General features: G+C 38.0%; 1 protein-coding gene across 2 annotated transcripts in view; it reads right to left on the bottom strand.

Annotated features, from left to right (window-relative positions):
* STRN3 (striatin 3) overlaps positions 1-22,092 on the bottom strand; it is a gene marked incomplete at both ends in the record, with an annotated part of 65,463 nt that extends 43,371 nt beyond the window's left edge. For both annotated transcript variants that reach the window (XM_082000509.1, XM_082000510.1), the window contains 2 exons: positions 37-140; positions 21,769-22,092. In XM_082000509.1, the coding sequence (XP_081856635.1) occupies positions 37-140; positions 21,769-22,092 (428 nt within the window). The remainder of the gene's footprint in view (positions 1-36; positions 141-21,768) is intronic.
* Between the last annotated feature and the right edge of the window lie 5,707 nt (positions 22,093-27,799).

The following is a 27,799-nucleotide window of genomic DNA, read 5'->3' as shown; positions in this document are numbered from 1 at the left end:
CAGGTCAGATAAAATATGAACAATTTGCATACCTACCTTTCTTGTTTTAATGCATATTCTAACATTTTTATTCTTCTTACTAAATCTTTCTTCAAATTTTCTTGACCCTTTCTTTCCCCTTGTAAAAATGCTATCCGAGCCTGAAAACACACACAAAAAAAGAAAAATAATGTATTTTATTCCATTCTGTTCCCAAAACAAAGCAGTGAAGTCTGGCTTGGAAGGAAAAAAAAAAAAAAAAAAAAAAGGAAACTGTTTTGCATTAATCACTTCAGTCAGTCATTAACAACAAAAATACTTCTGCCCTAGAGACAGAGTATTATTTTCTGTTCATAAATGTTGGGGGTTTTGCCTTGAAATAAAGGTATTAAAGTTAGCATAGTAACTCTAAAAGAAGGCACAAACAGCAATCATATGAAACATTTTAATACATGCACACATTTTTGTCCTTATAACATTTTTAGCATAAATTCTATTACACATTTTCCTCCAAACCTAAAGCCAGATTAAAACAGGTACACAGCATACTTTTAAGCAATTTAGTTTTTAATGCCAGTACATTGAACAGATTAAGAAATGTATACATGAATTCAAATACACAATTTACAAATCCATTATACAGGAAACTACATGGATTCACATTTTACTTCCTGCTGAAGACAGCTGAAGGTTAGAGTATCATGGGAGAATTTGCTTTAGTGTGCTGTTCTATATGGAGAAAAATAATGCATTCTTTTTTAAAAGCAATCATACTACCCACCTAACTTACAAAGAAGCAACGAAGCTTCCTACTTGCCTGCTAACCTAGTAGATAGCTTGTATGTTCTACTGAATTTATTGTTGCAACTAGTCCAAAGGGTCTAGTGGAAAACTTTAAAGCAGTTGAAAAATAAAGGTAGTAACTTAGTTAAGAAAAAAAGTAGTGTCTTCAAAGTGAAAGCCAAAATTCTAGAGAAGACGCAGGAATTTGCAGATGCGAATACAAAGTTTAAACAGTTAATGGTATTACTGGATTGGCCATCATTACAGGAAGCCACGAACTCATTTGTCCTCATTATGACTTTAAATTGACTGAAGTCATTGGGTAGCTAATTCAAGACAAGATTAAATATAAAAATTTTGTGGAAGAGGGGTTAAAAAAATAGAATAAGTAAAGTAGGGACCACATTGCTCTACAGAGCTTAAGATCAACAACGCATTTTCAGTATTAAAGGAGGCACAATTAAAAAAAAAAGAGCTACAATCTGCACCTAATCTATCCTTGAAGATTCTTTTAAAGGGAGTGGTTGTACATTTTCATTACTCTTCAGTGGTTAGAGCCTGAAACAGTCTAACCAGGAGGATAGCATTCTTGCATTGCTCCTTTCTCAAGACTAAGTGATAACACCATAAAAATATTCACACATCAGCCCTGATTTTAGCCCCTCTGGCCTTGTGCTCAATGGTAAACAAAACTAAAATGTGTTCTTTTACCTTGCATTAGTTAACTAATAATTAAATCAATTAAAATTTCAAATCCCAGTGAGAATAAGGCAATTATGAGTATTTCTGTTTCAGATACAAGTCTGTCATGAAAGCACTCTCAACTAACCACTGCCACTTGGTGAGAAAGAGTAATGGACCAAACAGTGCATGGTAATAGAAAAAATACAGACTTCGTAATGATTGCACAGGTATTTCAAGATAAAAGCTAGAGACCAAGATCCAGAATCAGCTATTTTAAACAGTGGCTCCCAGTGGAAGGGGATGGAGGGAGTTGAGCAAACCCAACAACTATACTCAACTGCAATTATGTTACTTAGATTCTAAAAAATGCTATAAAACTGACTTTAATCCAACAGAAAGTTAATAGCCTTCTGGAGAAAGCTACAGTTATACATAATTTGCACTCCTCTAGTATCCGAGGCAGCAAATGACCAGACAATTTCACAAGCCCAACTTGTTATCCCAATTTTCACTAGTCAAAGATAAGACAACAAAAGCTTTTAAAGTAAACAGGGTCCTTACACATAAATACAAAAGTACACATAAACTAGTTATAAAAGTAGAGTTTTTTTAAAGTAGTAAAATGTTACATGCACATGTGTGCAACACCATACTTCAAACATCTGGAAGTCACTGCATGTGCACAGACTCTTTTTACAAAAATAAAACTAGAACTAAAAACTTTGGTAATTACCTTCTGAGGAAGGTTATGAAAGCTCTTATGTTCTTTGACTTGAATGCAGTTCTCAACTCTTTCCAAAACTCAGGTCTTCTCTAAGTGATGGTCTTTTTCCCTTCTATTAATCTTCTTTCATTGGCATTGGCCAGCACCCTTTCATAACTATTTGACAAATCTTAGTTGCCAGCTGTTAACTGTTGGGCCTTATTTCATCCTCAGTTTGCTGATAATGGAGAGCAAAATAATATACACAGACGGAGGCATTTACCTCCTAAATGCTCACAGCCAAACTATTTAATTCTTCTGGAAATACTTCTGGAGTACTTGGCCTAACAGAATCAAGTCTCCATATTTACTAGGTATTACCTAGATCTCATACACTTTTCAACTAGACAATTTAATAAGCCAAGTGATCTTGAGAACCAATAAATATAATAAAAAATAAAAACAATTAAAAGCCAAAAATTCACCCTACAAAAAAAGCCCTTAAAAATTCTTTACATATAACAAAATCTGTAAGAATCTTCACAGGGTCCAGAAGGTTGAACAGAAAGGTTGCCACAGAAGAAGGCACTTTGGGTTTTAAACATTTTTGTCAATATTAGTAGACTTCTTTTAGCATCACTTTCTGTAATTGCTTGTATCACATTTGACTAATTTCAGGGATTTTTTTTCCTCTTTCTTTCTCCTTTGTAACTGTCACATGGCTAAAACCTATCAGAGTTATCTATGCAGAAGTTAAGAGTTTGATCTTTAGAAATACGGAAGATCAGTTTAGACTTTAGGAACACTTAGTCATCAGGACCCTCAATACAAAACCAAGAATAAGTTCACTGCAGATTTACTGTATAAATTACATTAATCGACTTGCTTCCTTAAGTCTTGATTTGAGAAATGAGTGGTGTCAAAACTGTCACTTGACATATTGCATGACTATGAGCCCTAACAATTAACACACAATTTCCCCAACACTGACTTTTTCAAAATGTCATAAATCTCAGGTTTGATAAAAAGACATAAACTGATCAGCCTCCCTCAGGGTTGTTCTACCAACTTACGTTCCACACACAAAGACAAACGCTTAAGAAATGCTCTCTACCTAACACAGCTTTCTCAATCTTTAGATATTCCTTCCCTTTGAAACAATTCTCGAGAGTGCTAGATTCGATATGATTTATAATTATACTGATGATTAAAGATTGACTGGCACTAGAATTGGGAAACAAAATGACACAGAACAATTTGGTACTCACCTTCCCTCCCTCCCAGTTACGACAGAATTCTTTCCATTGTCTTAAACCAATTTGTAAGTCTCCAGGCTGATATTAAGAGGATCAATCCTATTCTGCCTCCTCATATCTCTATTCCCTCTACTGTGCTCACTTAGCTGCTTCTGCTGCCACACATTAAGTGTACTGAGGAAATAATTCTATTTATTTTTTACTCAGTTCTGAATTACATCAGTTTCCTGATCCTACTCTGTATAGCCATGGGAGTACTTAGACTGGCACAAGGGATGCAAACAGGATACCAAAGTAACAGTTCCTTTCAGCAACAACATGGTCTTAGATCAGCCTAAACTGACCATGATATAACCTGCATGTCCAGGGCACAAGAGTTGCAAAAATAAGAGTAGAGAGATAAGAAAGGCAAATACAAGACAACCTCTAACTCTTTTAAATTTAAAAATTCAATCAAAATGTATTTTTGAAAGTGTATTAGCAAGACCATTTCTTAAGGGGGAGAAAACTTGTTATTTTACAGAGCATGTATAAAACACTAGTTCTGTAAGCAAAAATATGGCCTCCCATGGCTTTTAAAAAATCCAGCTGAATTTAGTTGTGTACAGATTCTGTTAGCATCTTTTTCCGCCCCAGATTGGGCTATGCATCAGATTCTTCAAACAAGCTCATCCAGGAGCCTCTTTTTCAGGGCAGATTCCTCCTCTTCTACCAGTCAGTCTATCTCTGTATTTACAGTATTTTCACGGATCTCCGAGATCCACTATCTTTCTACAAAATTCAGTGACTCTTGATAACTCTGGACTCCCTCTACATCTTGGCCCGCAGCTGTAAATAAGAGTACCACTACATGAACTTGTCCAGTTTTATTACGAAAGTGAATTCATGGAGCTCTGAGAAGCAGTTAGAGTGACAGATACTTTGTATTTGTGCAAGCATGCATGAAATAATGCCTGAAACTAGTCAAGATAGAATACAAGGATAAAAAGAATTACTGAACAACTACTTGAATAGTATGGATCCCATGAAAAAGAATTGTCTGAGGTTAAATAAGTACAGAATGCACATACAGAAGGGGGCAAATTAAAATTCTAACATCTAATAGTCTAGACTTTGTAAATTTAATATTGTTTTAATGGTGTGTTGCATTTTAGACATACATGCACTACATTTTGTAGCTGAAAGGGTTTTTATCTTTTAAATAGGAAGTCTGACCATGTGCAGACCAGGCAATAGTTTTTCACCCAACAAACAAGACCTCAAAGAAGAAACTGAAGTTTTCCTTGAGTGGTAGGTATAAGTAAATCACTGATTACACTCACACTCCACAACCCTAGAATGCAGTTACACTGCTTGATCAAAGTGTAACAGAAGGTTTAAAGTAGTTTACTAGAGAACTTCCACAACTTTAAAATATTTAAAAAATGCATTTCACGTGGAAGTTGATAAATCAAAATTTAAAGAAGAAATGTTTTCTGGGAAGAAAATAAGGATTTTTTTCATACAGCACTACCCATAATAGCAGCGTTCATATTAAAACTGCATTTTATTGCCTCAACTGCACAGAAAATCCTGACTTAAAGACAATCTTTACGTTTATCAATCATATTTCTCTTAGCCACCAAGGACAAAGGAAGAAAGTTATTACAGCTTTTTGGGCAGGTAAAATTGCAGATGCAACCTGAAGGTTATATAGTAATTACATATAGGATTTCATAGTCTTATTTTATTAATAGATCCTAATATGTTGTATTTGAAATATTCGTCCAACATCTGAAACGTAACAAAACATATCACAGGAAAAAAGAGGCACAAAACCTGAATGATAAAGCATGAAAGACTGTTTAAAGGACTTACACACTGTTGAAACACTGACAGATTCCCATACAATTTAAACAATCAAATTCTAATGGACTAACCCACACAGGAACAGATTCAGTAAGTGATTAATACTTTCTTTCCATTTCAGTTCTAAACATTGTTAACTCTCAGACTCTAGAGCTGTATTTCGAAAAAATTCAACTATATGTAAAGCAATGCCAGCTGCAACGCAATGCTTGCATTTTGTTTTTCTAAAGTCCATTCAGACTTCTAGAAGGAAGGAAGGAAAGGCCTGCAGTATTTTTTGAAAGAAATGCCATACACTAAAGCAGCTTGAACATAGATACCCAGTGTGCATGTAAGTGTGTGCTTATCCTACTAGTGCATGTAACAAAATTCAAAACAATAGTAAGATTAAAAAAAAACAAAAAAAACACATTTTGTTTTAATCACAAGATTACATCACACAAAAAGACTAATCTAATCTTCATTTTCAGATGTTTATTATGGCAAAGATGAAGCAGAACGCTGTTTTGGAAAACTAAAAAAATACTCAGGAGGTAGAAGATTTGACTCATAACAGTAATTTAAGAGTGGATGCACCTGTGTAGCTACTCATGTTCTAGTTCCCATTCACAAAAGGGAAACTGAACATTAGAGAAGCCTTCACCTTCAGTTTTCAACAAACACAGTCTGAAACTTACCTCATTCACAACATCTAAACCAACACACATGTAAATCATTAGGCATTTAGAAGGGTTCAGTGTATCCTTACAGACCTGATTATGTCTATACATTTATATTTAATCCTTAAACTGTCAACTAAGGACTGAAAAAAATACAGCTTGACTACTCTAAAAATATATATTTTTTTAGATTGATTTTTATTTTGCAAATTCAAGTCTCAAGCAAGATTCTCTCCCTAGTAAGTTGTGCAGTCACGGGTCATATCAAGATCATACATGTTTCAAAGAAATACCACTTTTAAAAATCCTGTAGAATAAAAAAATAATTGAAAGACTTAAAAAATCAGAAACATCAGCTCTCATATGTAAACAGAAAACCTTTACTTCATAAAATAAATCCAGGTTAAAGATGCAGAAAAAAATTTTCAACAACTAGTTAGTACTAATGTACATTTGAACAATGTTTGCAAACAAAGAAGATAATTTTTAGAACCTTATGAACAGTCACTTAAATATCAGGTCAGTAACTACTGCACTTAAAGTAGCAATGGTATTACGATGTTTCCTAAGGGTCCCCTTTTTTATAGATCTTTTCCATTTGAGCTGACAATCATTTCTTGTTCCTCAGCTGATCCATTTTTCAAACTCATCTGATCACTTTCTGACCGCTTTTCCAAAGTAATTCCTACCCACTAGAAAAGTGACATCCTTGAGCAACTGTCCCACAAGAGTGGCAGACACAAGAAACCCAGCTGGCTCTAAGGAACAACCTGGCAAGTTAATGACACAACTGAAAGATACACGAGAATTTACTCATCCCTAAGTCCCCTTCAGACCTGCAATGGGTATGGCAGAGACCAGGCTTGCAAAACTCTCTCCTTCCCTGAATCTGTCCTTCCTCTTTTCCACTACCACCATATCACATCCAGTCATTCAGATCCAAAAGTTTGCTGCTTTTCACTATGGGGCAACTACTGTCAAGTTTCACCAGCTTCTTTGAACAATTTACAGAAAACCCAGCCTTCCATTTCTAACCCCATTGGTAGAGCTTTTGCAGATCTAAGTATGTTTCCCACCTACTAGCACTGCTTCTTTGCTAGTTTACCCAATTCACATATCAGTCAGTTGTTCAGACCTATAGTAATAAAATCTGTTTCGTCCCATCATATGAAGGCCTCTCATATTGGGAACACACTGTTTGCCTCTGAAAGTTTCTTCAATTTCCTCCTCTTCTATGCTAGGATCAAACTTCTAAACTACAACCTAAACTCAGTATAAGACTGCCTTCATTCTGTCACTTTTTCTTACTACAATTTTTTCCTGGAATCATTTTTTCCTTTTTCCTAGGATTTTTAGAGCCACTCACCTAACTGATAGGGTATTTAGGAATACTACAGTAACGAAACTCATATAACCCACAGAAGTGTTTTTAAAGACTAACACCCTTTAAATTTCATCATCTGGAAACTAATTAAACCAACTGCCCATAGTCTTCTATCCAGTACGAAGACACCAGCAGACAAGAAAAAAAAAAAAAAAGGTAAAAAGAAAAAAGTCAATTGAAACTACAAGTCCAAAAAAGTTAGAAGCCACTAAAAACACTGGATTCAAACTCTGTTACAAAGAGTTAGTCTCCTCAGACTAAAATGCACACATCTAAGAATTGAGGACTAAATAAACCAATTTTTCTGGAATAACAAGTGTAAGTGCCTCAAAGTTTATAATTCATTGACCATTCTTGTACTCAAGTATTCTTTAGGCAACAGCAAGCTTCTAAAATTTTGTTTCAGTTAAAAATTTAGAAAATACTAAGCACAGTTTAATTTATAAGTAAGTTTTTCTTTTCAATTCCAGTCCCAGAGGCAATCTTTCAGAAAAGTGAGTTCCTGTCTGGGAATTTTTGAAAGACCTGTCGACTTCCTGGAAGAAGATTCTATTCTATACAACTGATCACATTGATTTCAGGAAAAGGGAAATTAATCTGGTCATTATTATGCCACAGTGTCAGAATATCAGCCACTGTCTCTATATGCCAGATCTCCCTCTCCCTACACACCTGGCAATTTCTGCCGGCATTTTATTTTAGCATCATTAAAGACTCCTACACTAGCAAATTTGCATTTTCCTTTGCACCTCACATCAAGAACATCAGCATGGACATTTGCGTGTACAAAGAAGGGCAACAAAGCTGGTGAGGGGTCTGGAGCACAAGTCTTATGGGGAGCGGCTGAGGGAACTGGGGTTGTTTAGTCTGGAGAAGAGGAGGCTGAGGGGAGACCTTATTGCTCTCTACAACTACCTGAAAGGGGGTTGTGGCGACGAGGGTGTTGGTCTCTTCTCCCAAGTAACCAGCGATAGGACGAGAGGAAATGGCCTCAAGTTGCGCCAGGGGAGGTTTAGATTGGATATGAGGAAAAATTTCTTCACTGAGAGGGTGGTCAAGCATTGGAACAGGCTGCCCAGGGAGGTGGTGGAGTCACCATCACTGGAAGTGTTCAAAAAACGTGTGGACGTGGCGCTTCAAGACATGGTTTAGGGAACATGGTGGCGCTGGATTAATGGTTGGACTTGATGATCTTGAAGGTCCTTTCCAACCTTAGTGATTCTGTGATTCTGTGTAATCTAAGCGGACCCAAGATCCAGCAAATGTTAGCTGAAAGCCATTACACAGCCATAACTACCCTTTAATCAACTGACAGTTAACAGGAATGGTTGGAGGTACTAGATCACCTAACCAGACACAAATGCTCATCTTGACCTCAAAATATGCTTACTCATTTTTATCTCCAAGTTACTCTGGCTTCAACAATATCAGTATAATTCTACTAAGAAATTACAATCTTTCCATTCAAACATCAAACTGAATGCCATCACTCAAGACAATTAAACAGCCAAGTAATATATAAGCAGCAGAAGTATTTCTTACCACTTATAAATGCTTACTATTCTATGAAAAGTCTGGATAGCATTTTTCAACTGCATTCCTTTAGCAGGTTGAATAACCTATGAAACATATTTGAACACAAGCTCCCAAGACTGAGGCAGTCATGTTTCTAATAATTTAGGAAAGTTCTGCAAACATACATAAATTAAACTAAGTTCTCTTTATAATTAGGACTGTTTGAAAATGTAAGTATCCTTCCTTAAGGAAGTATGTACTTCCTGAAGAACAAGTCATGTAAAATAAAACTAAGAATCCTACAACTATTTTCTTCACTGACTTGCTATGGAACTTCAATTTGTTTCACATCAGTTTTTCCAATAAATAAGAATATTAGTGTTCATATGCCTTTTACAGATAAAAGTTAATACAGGATGTTAAATAGTTTGACAGATCAGCATATGTAATGCTGATATGGGACTTTCAATGGGACTACAGAAAACTGCATGAACCCAAGTTATGCAGTTTAATCTGCCAATACATAGTTTGGTCAATGACAATACTTAACAGAACATACATCCTACATTTATGTCCAGTCAGTGTTTCTTTATCAAACCAACTAGTAGGTCTCTGCCACAACATTCACAATAGTACAAACATCAAAGTTAGCTTTTGTTAATGTCCAAAATGGATCTCTGCTGAAAGTCTTGCATGCATTACCAAATGAAGCAAGAGGAGTATACAAAGAAAAAAAAAATTAAAATAGAAAAACTTCCCAAATTTTGTTAACATTTAACACAGCAGAGCATCTACCAAAACAAATCAGTTTCCTTAACATGTCTTCCACTGGCCTAGGACCTTCACTGACTTAATAGTTTTTATAAAGTCACACAATCTTTCACAAAATACTAGGAAGAAATAGATGACATAATAGATACCCTGTGTTTTTGCAGACTCAATGCTACTTTCTTGCTTTGCCACATACAGCAGTCAAAAATTAATATTTTATTCACAGAGGAAAAGAAATTCTTATTAGACTACCATTTGGTAAGAAATTCTTGAAGTTTTGCATTTTTAACATCAATTAAACCACAGTATTTTCCAAACACCTGAGCTGGAAAAAGAAACCCACAACACAATTGCAACACCAATGTCAAAAGCTGAACTCTTGCCAAAAATATCAGCTATCAACTGTAAGTGCTCTCAATTAACAAGACTGTATATATTATATTCCATGTGAAGTTTCTATTTTGGAACACTTTATACATTATTCCAGTATGAAAAGCTTAAGGGAAGCAAAGCTTGTGAGCCGTATCTTCTCTTTGGACGAACTAATGCAAATAGATACAGACAAGCTTGTGGACAAGCCAGAGTCCAATCACCTGGTTCGATAAGCAACAGCAAAATACACTGTAACCAGAGATTAGGTTTTAAACACTTGAGAAATACTCCTGACCATCACAGCCATGACACCACAGTACAGCAAGTATTTTGAAGACATTTAGCATCATCATAGATGTCCATTTATTCATGAAATGCTCGATGTAAAGTAACACTAAAATAATCCACGATAAATTTTCACTCTACTGTGAAGTCTCTGAGGTACTTTTCTGCCCAGACCCAAACTCTCATGTATATTTACCCACACCACAATAATCAGAGATTCAAAATAAACTGTTGAACATGCTTGTATCTTCTCTTCGTATTACTGAAACACAGATATAAGGGTGCTACAGACAGGTCCACAGTTTACCCACAACACTGTGTAAAGGTTCTAACTTAGAGCACAAAGTGACTGCAAAACACAGGCTAAAGTGTAGTGCAACCAGAGCAATTGTAAGAGAACTCCTTAAAGAAAGGTCAGGATTATTTTCCAATTAGGAATCTTAGCATTTACACTGCAAGGTTTCTTGCACATTTTCTTCTGATTTTAATTTTTCAAGAACAGCTTCTAGCCCTGGACAGGAATATTTGATGACCCATCGAACTAATAAGCTACTGTACTTTGATACTGGCTATCAGTAACCTGATTGGGTCTCTATTTAGTTAATAAACAAAAGGGTCATTGCCTTTCTCAGTAGAAACTAGCTATGTTACAGTACATCTCACCTATTACAGTACAGGTAGTGCTGGCTTCCTCTTCATTTAAGACAGCCATACAATACTATGAACAAGCAAGATTAACCTACTGTACTCTCATGATCAAATTCTTGCTTACTACTACAGTTTTCCCAGTAACTGGATTAGAAAACACAAAGCCAAAGGAGTGATATTGAAAATAAGCAAACTATGCATTTGTGTAGCTGTATGTACTCATACACACATACACATGTATTTTACTTGAATTTAACATGGGGAATGCTTTTTCTACACAATGGTATTATTACTATGCAAAGTAGGCAATATATAGGTCTTTTTATTTTCAATAATATAATTAAGAGATTCATGTATGACTCTAAGTCAAGATGCTGGAGAATTAGTTTTGCAGAAGAGCAGCGCAGTTAACTAAAAAGACATCTATAAATTCTTTCTTCCAGGAGGAAAACAATAGTCTTCTAGCTTCTCTAACAGGATAACTGGAGTGGGGGCACCTAAGAAAGCATGTTTTCAAACCAACAATGATGCAAATAAAATTAATTTAAAAGACAAGAAGATCAATTAAAGCAGTCTGACATTTAGATAGACCATATTTCATTCAGTTACCTTTGTACTGAATCAAATGCTTGACTTCAAGAGTTAAAAAAAACAACAACAAAAACCCCAACAAAACAGAAAAAGAAATACCCCAGTTCCCTCAGTAGCTTATTCTAAGGGTCCAGTTCTTCATTTCAGTATGATGCCTTAAGAAAAGGCATGGAAAGAACATATAAACTTAATAGCAGTAGATAAGACTACAGAGTAATAATGGCTTGTTTTTTATCTATTTATATTCTGTGTCTTCATGTAGAAAGGATTCTTAATTTTTCATTGTACAAAAATTATTTCAATATGTTTTATACTTGTTGCCTGATTATTTCTTTGGCTGTTCTAAAATAAAAAAAAAAAAGCAGTTACCCAACTTCATACATATATGTCACACTATCTACACCTCCTCATTGGGATAATTTTCTTTCTTTAAGGTGAAGTTCCAGCCTGCTCTGTCCTACCTCTTAAACTAAACAATTTCCTACTTTAATTTAAAAAGCATCTGAATATGTATAAAACCCAGGGAGGCACCTAATAAGGCTACCTCTCAAGACTTCTTTTTGATTAGCCAACAAGAGCAAATTCTAAAGGCATCACTCTTCCAGATGTTATTTCCAGCCCTCAAATTGTTTTTATGTCAACTTTTCAGCATTCTTTTCAAAATTACTACTAAAGAATGGGACATTATATTGCAATGTTAACCTTGCCAGTTCTGCATGGATCACAAGACAAAAAACACTTCCCAATTTCTATATTTACAGCTCCCACTTATAAAGCCACAGATCATTCAGGGCTTTTATGATTTCTTTTAGCAGGAAACCCACAGCAGTTCTGGAGGAAAGCAACTCAGCATGTTTATTTCGGCACAAGTTCATCCTCAGATGCAGTTTCTCATTCTGTCACTATCATGTATATTTTCTACATTTCTCCTAAATGCATGAACCTTGCAAAGAACATCTTTTAAAAACCCAAAAACATTTACACACCTCAGCCCACTTTTATCTAAAAAAGATATCACATATAGTCTTTTAAAATGATGGGCATTTTTTGGAACACATCTACGCTAGTAAAAAAGTTTTCTTTCCAAGAAAGTCACCACTATAACCAGTAAGACTAATTATACACTGTCGGTAACAACAAAACACAGTATTTGAATTTGATAAGATTAAAAATATCTTTAGTGTCAGCATCACTATACTGGCACATTATTTCATTAAGATGAAGTTACATTGTTAAGTTATACAGCTAATAATAAAGTGACACAGTTAGAGCTTTGTTAGATACTTGATACTAAATAGAACTAAGAATATTAAGTTTGTTCTTTTTTTATTATTACTCATAGTTGTAGTACAAGAGCACAGAAATCAAAGTGCAGGTGTATACTTTGTAGTGTGACAGGTCCTTACAATCACTATTGAGTGGAAAGGGCAAGAAAAATCACAGCATGGCAAACATCCTCAAGAACATATGTTTCCTTTCCAAAACCAGGAAGATCTACTTATTATTTAGGAATATAGAAGGGGAAAGTATAATCCGCAGCAGACTGTGAGCACAGTGTCCTAAACTGACCTAGACTGTTCTAGTGATGAACACTCATGTCAATGTTCATCAGCTGCAGGTCAGTAGCACACACTCCTGAGGAACAGACGAAGGAAAGCAAAAGCTACTGAAGTGTTAGAACTAGAACATAAGAAGCCATCTATATATACATGAAGAACACAGTATTACAGAGCTTAAAGAGCTCTGCATCATTAAGGCAATGGCAATGTTGACAATAACAAAACTGAATACAATCAAGTTCATGAAAACAAGTTATGAAAAACAAAAAAGACAGTTAAAATACAAGTGTTTAATGTAAAGTGTTTTAAGGGAAGCTGATGAGGAGTGGGTATTTTGCACCTCATATATGTTAACCTATCCTCCTGGCACAGAATAGTGCCAGCACTCTCTAATTTAAACTACTTTATCAGAGAGTTAACACAGCCAGTAGTCCTGCCTTCTACCAATTCAACTGTATAAATCTTGCTAAAGCTACGAAACAGAGTAGGTCTTATAAAACTTGTAAACATGTTTACACCTTCTCCTTGAACATTTCTAAGAGTTCTGTTCGTCCAAGCAGGATCCTTTCCTTTCCCAGGGTCTCAAGGTATATCCCAGGATTCTGTTCCCACACCCCAGGGTCCGGGAGTTAAAGCACCTTATCCCCAGGGAAAGCAAATAATTTTAGTTTCACAACTCTTGAATCAAGTGTTTTAAAGAGTTAACCTCATCTGGCTTGTTACCACTTTTATACTGTGATATCTGGAATGCAAGCAAATGTACTGAAGCTGTCTGCTGGTAAACTTAGTATCAAGCGACAGATTTTAATATTCACCTGGAAAATTGTATTTTGAGGAAAAAATATTTTACATAGAAACAAACCACAGTTTTCAGTTAAGCACTAGAGTCAAGCATTCTCCACCTTCTTACAGTGGTCGCTGGTACAAAGCCGTGGGGTATTTTTGTTTAGTTTTTTTTTTCTTCTAGAAGAAGCGTTATAGGATCATCAACCTAAAGTTTGGTAGCAGTTAAGGAGTGACCATATTTTGGGAGAAGAGAAGCTGAGGTGAGCAAATGGAAGAAACTTTACGAGTGACCCATTAAAAAAACAAAATAAACCAAAACAAACCCACATAATCAGGAAGAGCTTCAGGCACCTGGAATTTCTGAATTTCATTCCCTATTTCAGGATCATTTCAATCAGCATTCAGAGAAGCACAGTTTTTCAGAATGCTACAGCTAACATATGCAGGGTTTTTTCAACACAAGTATATACATAAACATGCACAATACCCTCAAAAAATCTAAGAATGCACTCCACCTCTCAGTAACATTAAGTGACTTTATCCTGAACCCAGAAACATGTATTTTTATCCTTAACAGCAGGTTACCTTTAATCAGCGATTTTTATAAAAATCCTATAGTGGCAGAAAAAACTACAGACTGCTCGAGTTCACACTGTAGGTTTAGGACTGGTCATGAAGAACAGTCAACTTCATAATTAGCTCTCAATAGCTGTTGGAGTTGCACAAATGAAGGCAGAAGATATCATTAAACTCAATATCCTGCTTGCTCATTGCTTAGGATGATTCAAGAACAGCTTGAATAACAAAAAAATAACAATCAGGTATGCACACAAAACATTTGCAGGTCATAATTTGTCCTGAAGATTTGTTAAATCAGTGGAGGATCCAACTATCCTAGCCACTCTCTTCATCAACTAGGAAAAAGAGATCATTATCACTTTCTCCCAACTTCTTACAGGACAAAAGGATGAAGAACACCCACCACTATCTCAAAACTTACTTTCAGTGTGAAATAAATTATTTTACCACCAAATACTTCACCCCCCCAAAAAAACAAATTCCCCAAAGTGAGGGTTCTCAACGAGCCATTAAATATGCACAGGTGTGATGGCAATGAAACTAAGAAATAAAATACATGTCCAGTGTTAAAAAAAAAAATTATTTTTTCACTAAGAAGTGTTATGTAACTCAGCTGCCACCTACTTTTAGGCTGTGTCTAAAAGAAAACCTCAGAGTAAATGTTATGAAATAACAGTGCTGTGCACTGCTTCTAAGTAAGAATGGCTTTATTCCAAATAATTATTCATGAAAGAGCAATTATTACACAGTAAAAACACTTTTATCCCAACTGTTGATAGAAATTAGTTATTTAGGAACAATATTCAAGAAAAAAAATCACACAACTACTACATTAATCTATAAATATCTTCCCGTACGTAAACCCCATAGGTACACAGGTATTTTCTGTTCAATTTCTACATGGATCTTAATGTAAATCCATGTCCTGCATTCTTTTATTATGTTTTGCCTTTATGAGGTGAATACTGCAAGCAAATTATATAGAAATATTAAAGATCTAAACCAACTGTTTCAAATATAAAATTGGAAGAATGGATCATAAACAGAAAAGTGAAAACAGTGGTTGGCTGGTGTTTTGGGTTGTTTTTTTTTTTTTACAATGAACACTCTAATCCTTTAGAATGACAAACAGTATCGCAATTTTATAGGGAAAGAAACGAAATATGATGACAAACCCACCTTTTTTTTGCAGGAGAAAATTTATCATATTTAGAAAATTTATCATATTTATTCATATTTATCTTGAACTATGTCAAGAAATCTCCTTACTTCAAATTTGTGTATCTTTTGGGGTAAGCTGTGCTATATAGCAGCTGCCTTTTAATTTACCATCAGGTCTTCTCTGTATAGGTTATTTATCCACAAAAAGGAAGCAGCTCTGCACATTTTCAATTTGGTAGTCTTGCCAAGAAGCCTATGGAGAAGGCAGTATTTACCCATACACCCACAGAAGAACAGACTTTCAACCTTCAGTACACAGGCACCTAAAGTTCTACCAGAGGCTATCTACCTCTAACACAGTTGACTAGCTTATGGAAAGCCACAGTAGGGAAACCCTTTATTATGTCTAATTGCCCTCCACCCTAAATACACAGAACTCTCAATTCAGTGCTTTAAAATGCAAAAGAAACTTAAGTCCACAAAATATGTAGCTGTTTTCACCATTTGCTTAGAAAAATGATTAATGAACATAAGTTTCTGGTTTTTAAATTCTATATGTATGCTATTTTATACTGAAAAAAGTTTCATTATAAAACAAAGGTATTAAATACCAAAATATTTTCTTATGTGACTAAACATTTATTCGTATGGAGGTATGTCTGCACTCCTGCCACACAAGCACATTTAACAGCTTGCAGTAACAGAAGTTAGACATTTCAGATGCAAATATTACCCACATATCTCATGGCATTTACAAGTATCACAAATAAGAATGTTGATCAACTTTTTACAACCTAACTTCATTTTATTTTTAGTCAGTGTTGATTAAGTATCCTCCGGCTTTTTTCAGGACTGCTTTAGTACTTACTTAAGCTTAATTTCAGAATAAATACCTACATATACCTGTAAGACCCAATGAAATAACAGTTTATAATTTATCCATATTTCCCAACTTCAACTATCTAAAATGCAATTGATAAACAATGCATGCAGTTAAAATATACTGTGCATTTCATACCTGCAGCATCCGAACTTCCTACCTGTAACCTTTGTGTATTCTATCATAATTAATGCCCCTGTTATCAATCAGAGTTTGTTATTTAAGCAAAACAGCACTAAGCGTATTTGCAATCAAACCAAAGCATTTCAAAGCTACCGCATTGGTCTTAAGAATGTAAGAATGGCTATGTCTGGTCAGACCAATGGACCACCAACCTCAGTATACCACTTCTAACCATTGGCAAACAGGCAGCTCCATGGCAGTAGTATAAAACTGCAAGAATAAACCTCAGAGAACATTCCAAATCTCCAAAAACTTGGAAATCAAAGGTATCCTGAACCAGAGGTAGCATCCTTGAATTTAGACACCCCCAGGGACTTTTCTTTCATGAACTCATGCAAATACTTTTAGACCCAAGAACATTTTAGCATCTACAATATCCCCCTGCAGAAACACAAACTCCTGAAAAGCCTTTTTTTTTTTTTGAAAATTCTTAATTTTACTTCATGCTTCCTAGCTTCTGAGACACACTGATTCTTTCCTTAACAAACTAATGACCATTCTACAACCCTCGTAACAGCTTTCACTTCCAATCTATCATCAAAACAAATTACTTGCTTGCCAAAAGCAAGGTGAAGTCTATGCAATTGGAAGAATCGTTCCTCCAACTTTGAGACACATTCCCAACATTATCCCCCAACACTATCCCCCTTTTCAAACCTGCAGCAAAGCAAAGAAAGCTACATGTAGCCAAATATTTCAGCAATTGATCCTTGCTAAACTTCATAAATGCCGAAGCTTTGAAAAATGCCAGAACACTGCATGAGTGTATCCACACTCTGAACATGGTCTTATCTAGTGCATAATATTAACACGTTTACCTATATTTACAATTACATGTAAAGTACCTAATTTAGATAAAATCTGAAAGATTCACAGAAAGATACTTATTTTTCCTAAATAACATCCTATTGGGATCTAACTCTTCAGTATTTATGAGGCTCCCAAAGTTTATAAAATTCCTTTAATGAGCTGCTCCACTCCCCAGGAGAAGGGCAAAAAAAAAAGAGGGGTAAAAAGAAAAGCAGCATGCAAGTAAAAATCTGTGCATTGGGTGGGTTTTTTTAAAACACTCATGTAAAGAACACAAAATGTTAGATAATGAAATGCTCCCATAATGTCATTGAACAGTTGGGAAAAAGCATTTGTAAAATTAGATAAACTAGGAACTTCAGTGACATGTCACTAAATCTGTCTTTTTGTATGACAGAAAGTGTATTAACAACCATATTAATTTTTATTCACATTTGAGTTACTTAAAAGGATGCATGCTGTTTTTACTGAAATTATGTATGTTTTGTTCTGAGTGTTTATGTTTCTTATTCTTCCTTTTCATTAAGATATTTGGAAGTAGTATCTACTGTTAATTGTCTCTCAACACATTCTTGTGTGAAGTATCAGAGAGTACTCGATCTCATTTTTATCTAGTTCAGAAAACATGAGGAAACTGCACAATTAAGACCTTTATTCCAGGCAAGCATTATAAGCCTGTAAGTCCCAGAAGAAAGTGGAACTCTATTTTCCCCCAAAAGTTGCAAGTTTTCCTATGATACTCCTTTCTGACAAACCTTTATCTTCCTTCTCTGAGAGTTTCTGTAGTGCATCTCCAAAGTGTTCTCCCATCCACGTTACTTTTTCTTTTGTGAGACTATGAAGGTACTTACCTCCTTCAAGGAAACAATTATTTCTAACAAATACTAACATCCAACAACATGGGCTTTCTATAAGTCCTCTAAAGTGCATCTTAGAAAACACAGACTGAATTATCTCAGTGTAACAGCTACTGACATCAAGGTCATTACATTGACAGACCAAAGTTACACTTACACAACATAGTTACAATGAAAATCATTCTTTTAGTTCACAGAATAGATCCGACCTATTACTTCAAGCAATCGACACACTTTGCCAGGCCAGACTATTTCCTTTCAACACAGCAGTGAGTAAATGCTAGAAAAGTTACTGTGGCAGCAAATATTACAAGTGAAAGGAAAAAAGTGTACTATGGTTCAAGTACTGCACTCCTGATACTTGACATTTCTGTACTTGTTACTGATTTGCACACACAGATTTGGCAACTAATTATGCTGCTTCACTTGTGCACACAGACAGAACAGACAAGCACCTGAATAGTTGAAAAAGATAGTGTAAAATTATTAAAATTATTAATAATTTTAATTAGTTCACATCAGACTGATGTGAACACAGACGTATGTCAACTAGTATAGGACTTCTTCAGATCCAAAGGGTTGAGACCCTTTGTTAGTCATTACGGCTGTGGTATAAACCCCAAGATGATGAAGTAGTATGTACTTTAAATTAATTATGAAAATATGTCCCATAGACAGGTAGAACAATAGAACAAGAAGTTCATTACAAGATCCAAGAAAGAATAAACTGTTGCTGCAGATCATCTCTCCCTGCACCATCACCACCGTATGCAAAGAGCACTCAATAGGGGTGGGCAATTCTTCTAGTCACCTGAACTATACAGGAAAAAAAAAAAGGGGGGCTGGGTGGGTAAATCACTCAGGAGTCCCATTAATTTCATACCACAAATCAAATTAAGTTTCTTACTCTTTGGAAGAATAAAAGTCATAAATTCAAAACAGGTAAATAAAATCATTTTGTTTTCCACATACTTTTTAAAAAGCATCATTTGCAAAGTTATCGAGTTAACTTAGAAAGAACTTGTAATTGCCAGCACTGAAAAACAATGTTTAGAGAGTTTACTGTCATGTTGAAAGAAGGAAGAAATTACCTGCATGAGGAGATTTGCATCTAAACCATCCAAATCTCATACTTCTGTATTAATTATATATTGTAATGCTAAGGACTTTTTTTTTCTTTCAACCCAAGAGGCCTCAATCGTCAAAAAAACCTCACATTTGTACCTAGTATCACACAGATGAAGAACACTCTCAGCAGTTTTAATGGCCAAAACTGTTGTTTGGGGTCCAAACTATTAAAGTTTTATTAATCACAAAGTATACTGGGACTTTACAACTTGAGTTGTAAAACAACAAAAAACTGCAGGCCTGGTAAACACATCTCTTCCAAGAATATTCTCAACACATTCCTGTATCAACCTTCACCACTGTACAGGTTGACATTTAAAATCCAAAGGTAATGCTCTCTCCCGCTTCTATCCCAGGCTTCCAAAGTTATAAAAAACTCCGCCCTCATGCAGACGCACCGTGCAGTGACTATGCGGTCTCTGTCCCATGACCTGATGCACACATGAGGTAGAGTGAATCAACATATATATAGCCAGGGTCAGAACTACTACAGTACCTTCAGAAATATGCAACCCAAACAGGATGGCCATGGATGACAAACAGCAATTACAAACAAAAGCAGCAGGACTTGGCAAGAACACATCACAGTGTCTAGAAGCCACATGAGTTCATAGCAGCACTTTTTGAGTCAGATAGAGCTTTCAATGTCTCTAAACTGAGCTTTACATTAGAGTACAGAATGCTGTACTTCATTTTAAAGTAACAAGCCTATACATAAAACAAATATTTCAAGATGGTTTCATTTGCTAATGGCACTAAAGCAACTTAGTAATATAGCATTATGTTTATAAATAAGACACTAAAGAAAACAAGAGAAACAGTCAGTTGTTCTCTGCTAAAAATGCCCACTGATGTCCAACAAATTGATTTTAAAAAACAGACATTCCACAAGGCTTAAAGTGGCAAGACAGGCAGTAAGTGAAGGAAATAGTGAAAGCTCTTCATTTGTTTTTCCTGGTGTTTGGGTTTTTTTAATTCTTTCTTAATTATAGTTGTAAAATATAGCGCAGATTATTATAGAGCTGAAAAGTCCTGAAAGAATTGCCCATGCTCAGGTATAGTTTTCAGTTCTGAAACCTGAAAGTAAATACATCACAAACATTATCTGCTGTTGCAGCACAATATTAAAAACTCTAATTACCGTGCAATTTGATGGAATGCTGCTTCAAGACAGGAAACATTCACTCAAACAAAAATCACCAAAAGTTCTTCAGAAGCAATAAAGTTTGTTAACTGTTATTGTCTACGTTTCTGTCTTATAAATGAATAATGACTCCTATATGAATACCTCACACTCAGTGGATTTCATAACGTGTACATAAACTTCTAATAGGCTATGCATGGTTTTATTTTCACATGCAAAAGTAATTAGTAGACGTATCCTTTCTATTACTAAAAGCAAACATTAATGGCAAGAAATCTATATTGGAACTCCAATACTTGCTCTCTACCCTGAAAAGTTATTCAATTTTTGTTCCCAAGATGAAGTTCGTAACTTTTATGTATATTAAAGTGACCATGCTGCAGACCCATCAACTCCTCACTATTCTCCAGCGGTTGTTTCTCCCACATGAGCTCTCCAAAGCAACGAGACAGAAAGAAAATGAGCATATTCTCGAGCTGTCTCAAACCACAGTGCCTGGATAAGTCCTTTACCTGAGATTTACCTGAACACCCTTTCCGCATCCTGTCCCGGGTCGGGAGGCAGGCACTCCTGCCACTTCACAACTCCCTCTTCTCCCCCAAAGCAACCGCTCGCTGAGCTTCGGGGAGGCGCCAACCCTCCCAGGCCCGGAGGCTCTTGCTCCCCATAACCCGCACCCAGGGCTGAGGAGGCCGCCGGTGCGGAGAGCCTCGGAGTCATTGTGCGGAGGGAGACGATGGCAGCTGTCAAGGCGCAGCTCGCCCCGCCGCGGGCGGGCAAGGAGGAGGGCCAGCAGCCCCGCGCCGCGGCAGCGCCCGCCCTCCCCCAGCCGTCCTCCGGGCCCTGCAACGTGAGTGCGGGCGAGAGGCCTGCGGAGCCGGGGCTGCCTCCGGAGCCAGGAGCCCAGGCGGGCGCCATGCTAAAAACCAAAATGGCTGCCCCAGGGAAAGGAGCCCAGCTCAGGCCGTGAGGGGCTGCGCCTCCGCCGGCCCCGCCGGCCAGCGACGCCGCTTCGCCCGCCGGACCTCGCCCAGGTACCGTCCCCGAGCCACAGCGACCGGCTCGGCCTCAGGGGCCCAACGGGCTCCACTCGCCCGAGCACCTCCGCTCCCGCACCCCAAGCGCGGCCCGGTCCCCGGAGTCCACCTAGCCGGTCCCAGCCCGCGCCTCGCTCCGCACGGAGCCCACCCTCGCCACCCGTACCTGAAGCTCAGCCCGCTCCACCTCCCAGTGCGCCCTTTCCATCTCGAAGCGAGCCCACTCGTGCTGGATGTAGTGCAGGATTCCCGGGATGGTGTAGTGCTGGGGCCGGGATAGCTCGGCGGGGCCCGCCGCCTCCTGACCAGCCGGGGCCGCAGGGCCCTGGGGCTGCTGCTGTTGCCCTCCTCCTCCTCCTCCGGCTCCGGCCCCCACGCAGCCCCCACCTGACTGCAGGTTCATGTTCCCACCCGCCTGCGGCGGTGGCTGCTGCGGTCTCGGGGCGGCCGCCATCCCACCGCCTCCTCCGGCTCCGGGGTGCTCGTCCATTGTCTGCGGGGAGCCCTCCTCCTCGTCCCGCGGCGGGGGCCTGGAGCAGGGGCCAGGAAGGGGGTGAGCGGAGCTGGCTGGGGCGGGGAGGAGGGGGGCGGGCCGGGCGCGGGGAAGGGGGGGGGGGGCTGCGCCGAGCAGTATCCGGGTGTCAGAGCCGCGCCGAGCCGCCGCCAGCCGCCATTACAGCCGCCGAGCCGTCGGCCCACCCACCCGCGGCCGGGCGGGGAGGGGGAGCGGCGCGGCGCATGCCGGGAAATCGTTCCCCTCGCCCTCCGGCTTCCTCCTCCTGGACGGCCAACGCAGCGCATTGCGCATGCGCAGGAGGGGAGGTGAGCGCTGTGCCCCGGGGGCGGGGGAGCGGGCGGGGAGCGCGCCGGCAGCCCACTCCCGGGTTTGAGGTGGCGGCACAGCGCCCGAGGGACAGCCGTGGGGCCTCTGTCTCTGTAGCGCAGCCCCCGCCCGCCCCGGGGACAGCCCGCCGTGAGGAAGGGGGAGACCTCGCCCGCGGCCCGGGCCCGGCCGGGATTGTGTCGGGGGCTAGCGGGCCCGGCCGCCGCCGCAAGGGAGCGTGGCCAGGCGGTTTTCGCCCGCCCTGGAGTGAAAAGCGGAAGCGGTGGCGTTACGCTGAGGCGGCGGAGGGTGGGCTGGCCGGTACAGGGGCGCCTTCCCGCCAGCTCCGCGCCTCGGGAGTGTCCGAGGCCCTCGGAAGAGTCCGCGGGCATGCTGCCGGGCCCGACCCTGCTTCCTAAACCGGCGTGCAGGCAGCACATCGGGGTTAAAACGCTGAAGTCTCTCAAACTCAGAGCGACTCAGTGGTGCGCTTGAATTCGCCCCGCAAGGAGGTGATTTTTAGAATAGTTTTCTCGAATTTGTGGTGTGTCTCTGGAAGTTGGCTAATCTTTTTTTTTTTTCAGTGAATGGTCATCTTCATGGTACCTCAGTGGTAAGGGATGGGTGTAATGCATTCACTCCCTGATGAGAAGGGAAAGCGTACAGTGTTTGCTCTCCAAAAGTCTTTTCCACGTGAGGAAGGTTTTTTCAGTTTGTCTGTCTCAGTTTTACCTGTGATAGCGATGCTCTGTTTGATGCTGTAGTTTGAATATGGTGAAATCCCCATAGTTGCAAAACACTGCTCTGAAATGCAAGATTTACGAATGATCATGGTATCCTATTGGAAGTGATCTCTAGGTCACTCATTTTAAGGAAGAGAGGAGTTTGGGTTTGCCTCTTTTTCAAAATATTGACATGCTGTACTCGTTCAGTAAAAAAGTTAACAGTTTCCTAATCAAGGCTTATTCTTGACAGAGCTGGAATTCTGTTAATTACTGAAAAAATAAATACTGCTTGTGTCAGTCCTGGTATTTCCTTTCTCTACTAATCTCTCCTCAGGTGTGTATTGATATTTCTGTTGGTTTATGCAGTCCTTCCTTTCTTCTCCATTAAATCATTTCCTACTAAAATTTAATCCTAGAGTCTTCCTGATTCCGTACAGATTAGCCAATCTAAATCCAACTCCTTTCCACCTCAGCTGATTTTTCTTCATTGTCTACTGACTGTCTACTCAAATCATTACTAAAAATTAAGACGTACCTCATAACCGGTTTAGCCTTTTGTTTAGCTCCAATCTTATGGGACATTCCTCATTCCTGACTATATGGGAGTTACTGCAATTTAATTCCGTTACTATATTCAGCCAGCATTTTGACAACTCAACAGCAAAGGAAAACTTTTTTACTCTTTCCTTCCTCCCTGGCTTCCCTAGATTAATAAGGTTGCTTTTTTTAAAATCCCTTATCCTGAAGTTGAACACAATATTTTATTTTAAAGCCACATAAACGTAGTTGTTTCATCTTTGGATGAATTATAATGTGTACATTAGTAAGATTTAGAATACAAAAATAATTACTGTTGTGGATAAATATTAATAACTCCGCATGTGATTTTTATTAAAGCCTTGTCCATGGTCCAAAAAAAAAAAAGGAAGAGTAAGGGTATCAATTATGTGAGCGGTCTTCATTTGCTTCATACTTCTGTACAACAAATTCATAGCCAGGAAGCTCAATAGCCTAATACATAGATCAAAAATATTTTTCCTGTGCTGTCACCTGCTTGTGCCTCTACCATTTAGTAATTTTTTTTTTCTTTTCATTGCTTTAATTCCAGTTTAACCTGTTTTCTTCTACCTTTAGTACACACATAAAGTGCAACTAGACGTCTCTTTACAGTTGGACAGGGCAGCGTATTATTGGCTTATAGTTCTATCTAACATTTGTGATGAAGCAGTTCTGTAAAAATGTAGTCATGCATTTCTTGTTTGCTATTTAGTCTCTTATTTACAGTTTAGCTGAGAGCCCTAGAATATTGCAAAACTTGGTTATATCACAATAACTAAAATGCTTCTAGATCTGTGGACATTGACTAGAGTGGGTTTAGTGTGAGACACACATTGGATTTCAATGATAACTTTCTGCAAGAAATCTCAAACTCAGGTTGTGTTTTTTTTTATAATTCATATGTCAGAATATGTATAAATATTGGTGAAATCTTTGACAAAATAAATTAATATTGAGTGCTTGTATCTACTGGAGGAGTAATTAAAATTTTGTTTAAGATCTGTTTTATATTACTGCATGTAGAATCTGCTGGGTTGGCCATGCTGGAGACTTAAGACCTTTTTATCCGCAGAACAGGTATTGCAGGCTTTGCCTCTCTAAGAGGTCTCAACCAGTATCTGAAAAGACAGCATTTAGGGGTGTGACTCACAAACAGGGACGACTGACTTTGAGGTGTCTCATGCGGTTATGCAGCCTACAGAGCTGGCCTGTCCTGGAAGCGGTTCCTGAACCATCATGGTTTCTGTTTCAGCATTTTGAAGCAAACCAGGCAGGTTTCGGTTTGTCTTGAAATACAAGGCTAGAGTTACCTGTACAGACAGGGGGTATGAGCCTGTAAAATGATGAGTAAAATCAAGAAGCATCCCTCTTCATGAGTCCAGGTCCTTAGTCTTCTGCATATGCACTGGTTTAGAAGGAGTTAAAGCCATTGTATTTTAAGTCATCAATGACTACATATTCCGTCACTCTTCCAGTGTGAGTCACACAAGCCAATCATGATACCAAGTTTTATCTCATAGATATTTATCTGTGAGAGAGACTTTAATGAGGGTGAGATCTAACACAGTGTAACAACGCGTATTCAAATCACAGTAGTTAAACTGTATGTCGTTTGTGCGCATGCCAAATTACCCTTACAGAAGAAATATTTTGTAAAGGAAATAAAATGAGAGTGCTGCTTAGTCTCAGCTTACTCAGAAGGTAATTTCTTTTGAAGGAAAAGTTTGCAATTTCTTTTGAAGGAAAGTTTGCAATTTCAAGACTTTTTACATCTTCCCCAAGTGCTACCTTCTGAGGTTTTTGTTTCTAGGCAGTCTTCATTCTGCCGTAGAATTTTGTAGATGTTTTGTAGATTGGGTATGCATGAAGCATACACTGTAGGCTGTTCTGGACAAAATTTCTAATGCATGGTTGACTGTGATGGGGAGAACTGTACTTGACAGTCCATCAGGATCTGGATAGTCCCTTCCAGTCTTCTGTTCCTAAGCGCATTTGTGATGTAGATAGTTGTCCAGTGACCTGGAATGAGACAGCCTATTCATTTCTGACAAACAGCCTTCAGATAATAATGTCTTTTCATCACTGAAATGAGCAAAATAATGGCAGAGATATGAAAAGCTTGCATTTTGTCACCAATTCCCTTGAACCATTTGATTCTGTATGCATAAAAGCATCGTAATTTGTGTATATGTTCATGGATACACGCAGCTGTGTGCGTGAGAACACACAGAAAAGCAAGTAAGAATTGTATCAGAAGAAATGGAGCCATCTTCATAAGCAGAGTACCAATCATTGTTCATAAAAGGTAGCTTCTCAAATAGATGGAACTTGAGGAAGGAGTGGGACTTTCTCTACTCATCAACATGCACAGATATGCTTTTTGTTTGTTTATTATACTTCACAGGTCTCTTTACAACTTATGTAGGCAAAACTTATGTTAACATATTCTCTGTATCTGAAATCTAAGATGAAAGGAGGAGAAATAAACTTTGTTTGATAGAAACAAAACTCAGTAATTTCCTTTTTTTGCCTAAACTGTGCAAGCATATGTTTTCAATTCTACAGGTGATTTTTTTCAGTATTGTTTTTAAAGGAAATAAAAAAATCTGAAGATTTTTTTAACACTGGAGTTACTTTCAAAGTCAGATTCTACAACTATGCTTGCATGCTTTTTGTAAATTTTTTTTATTTGTACGTGTAAATCATATAGATAATTTATTCTAGTATTTCTGCACCAAATTGTGTGCTTTGTATGAGCAAAATTTATGAATAAAATTTTGGAAGCTATCTTTTGGAAGCTATATTTGTGAAGCTTATTCCCAAATATTTCTGGGAAAATACTTACAGAAAAGGCCAGTGATATTACTGAACCTCTCCTCTACAGATGTCAACCACCTGTTCTAAAACTGTGATTAATGATTGTCTCACAAATTACAGATAAAACTTTGGAGTACTACTATGGTTCTACCTCCATTACAGTGTGATTTTTTTTTTTTTAATTTATTTTTTTAATATATCCAGTTAAGAGCATTTGTGAGGATTAGAAAAATAATTCTGGTCTAAAGTGTTTTCATATGTAAAATGATCCAGGCCATTCCTAAGAATGCTCAGAGATGCAATAGACATAACATCTGAAAGGGATTAACTATGTAGAAAGATTAGGTTAATAAAAGAGTAATTAGGATTAGGGGCCAGTCCTCCAATAGGATCCATACATATCAAATCTTCTTATATTTTTTCTCTTATATATTGCTTAACAGTAACTCGAAATGCAACTCTGTCAATGCTTCTGGCGTAATTTTGCTGTCTTCCTGTTCTCATGTCCCACTTCAGTATCTGCAAACGTGTTAAGCCTTGGGTTTTTACTCTTTCGGGATGGATTTGTGCAATTTGCTGATTTCTGAGAACAGGACTTATCCCCCTTATGATTCATGACTAAATTATTAAAATAGCTTGGAAACAAGTTGTTCAAAAGAGAGCACTATTAATTCATGTTTCAGCAGTACCGAACACAAAGATGAAGCATAAAACTAAGAAGGAAAAAGAAAAGCTGTACATGTCTCTGTCATTATCTGTTTAGCTCGGACAGACGTGTTTTGCAGTTGGTAGGAATAACATGCATAGCTATTTATCTGCTGTGTTGGAGCTTGCTGGGTATTTTTTTCATTAAAACAATGGGCAGCATTTCTTAGGTTGTTCCTCTTTAAGACCACAGCCCTTTTTTAAGTAGCTTTAAGGCTTGAGGTTTCTTGTGCTATGAGGTTGGTCCTTGCTAGAGTGCCTCCTTCTGAGCTGAAAGGATTCATTCATTCCTATCCTTATTTCTTGGAAGCTTTGTATCCAAAAATGACTAAGTCATCTCATTGTTTTACCTTTGTTTATGCCTCAAAATATTAAGACATCTCTTCTTATTGCAACTCTATCTTCAAGCAGCAATACAAAATAGAATGGGGGAAACAAAAGAGCCATACATGAAATGCAGAAAAGATTGTCTAGATGGGACTCTCCCATTTAGTCATAAATGTCAGCTTAAGCTGCCATCTGACAGTGAAGATCTGGTCATACATTTCCATCTGGGCCCTTTTTTGTCT

The sequence above is a fragment of the Phaethon aethereus genome (genome assembly GCF_964289735.1).
Source record: "Phaethon aethereus genome assembly, chromosome: 5".
Lineage (NCBI taxonomy): Eukaryota > Metazoa > Chordata > Aves > Phaethontiformes > Phaethontidae > Phaethon > Phaethon aethereus.
This window is presented reverse-complemented; position numbering and strand designations above follow the sequence as displayed.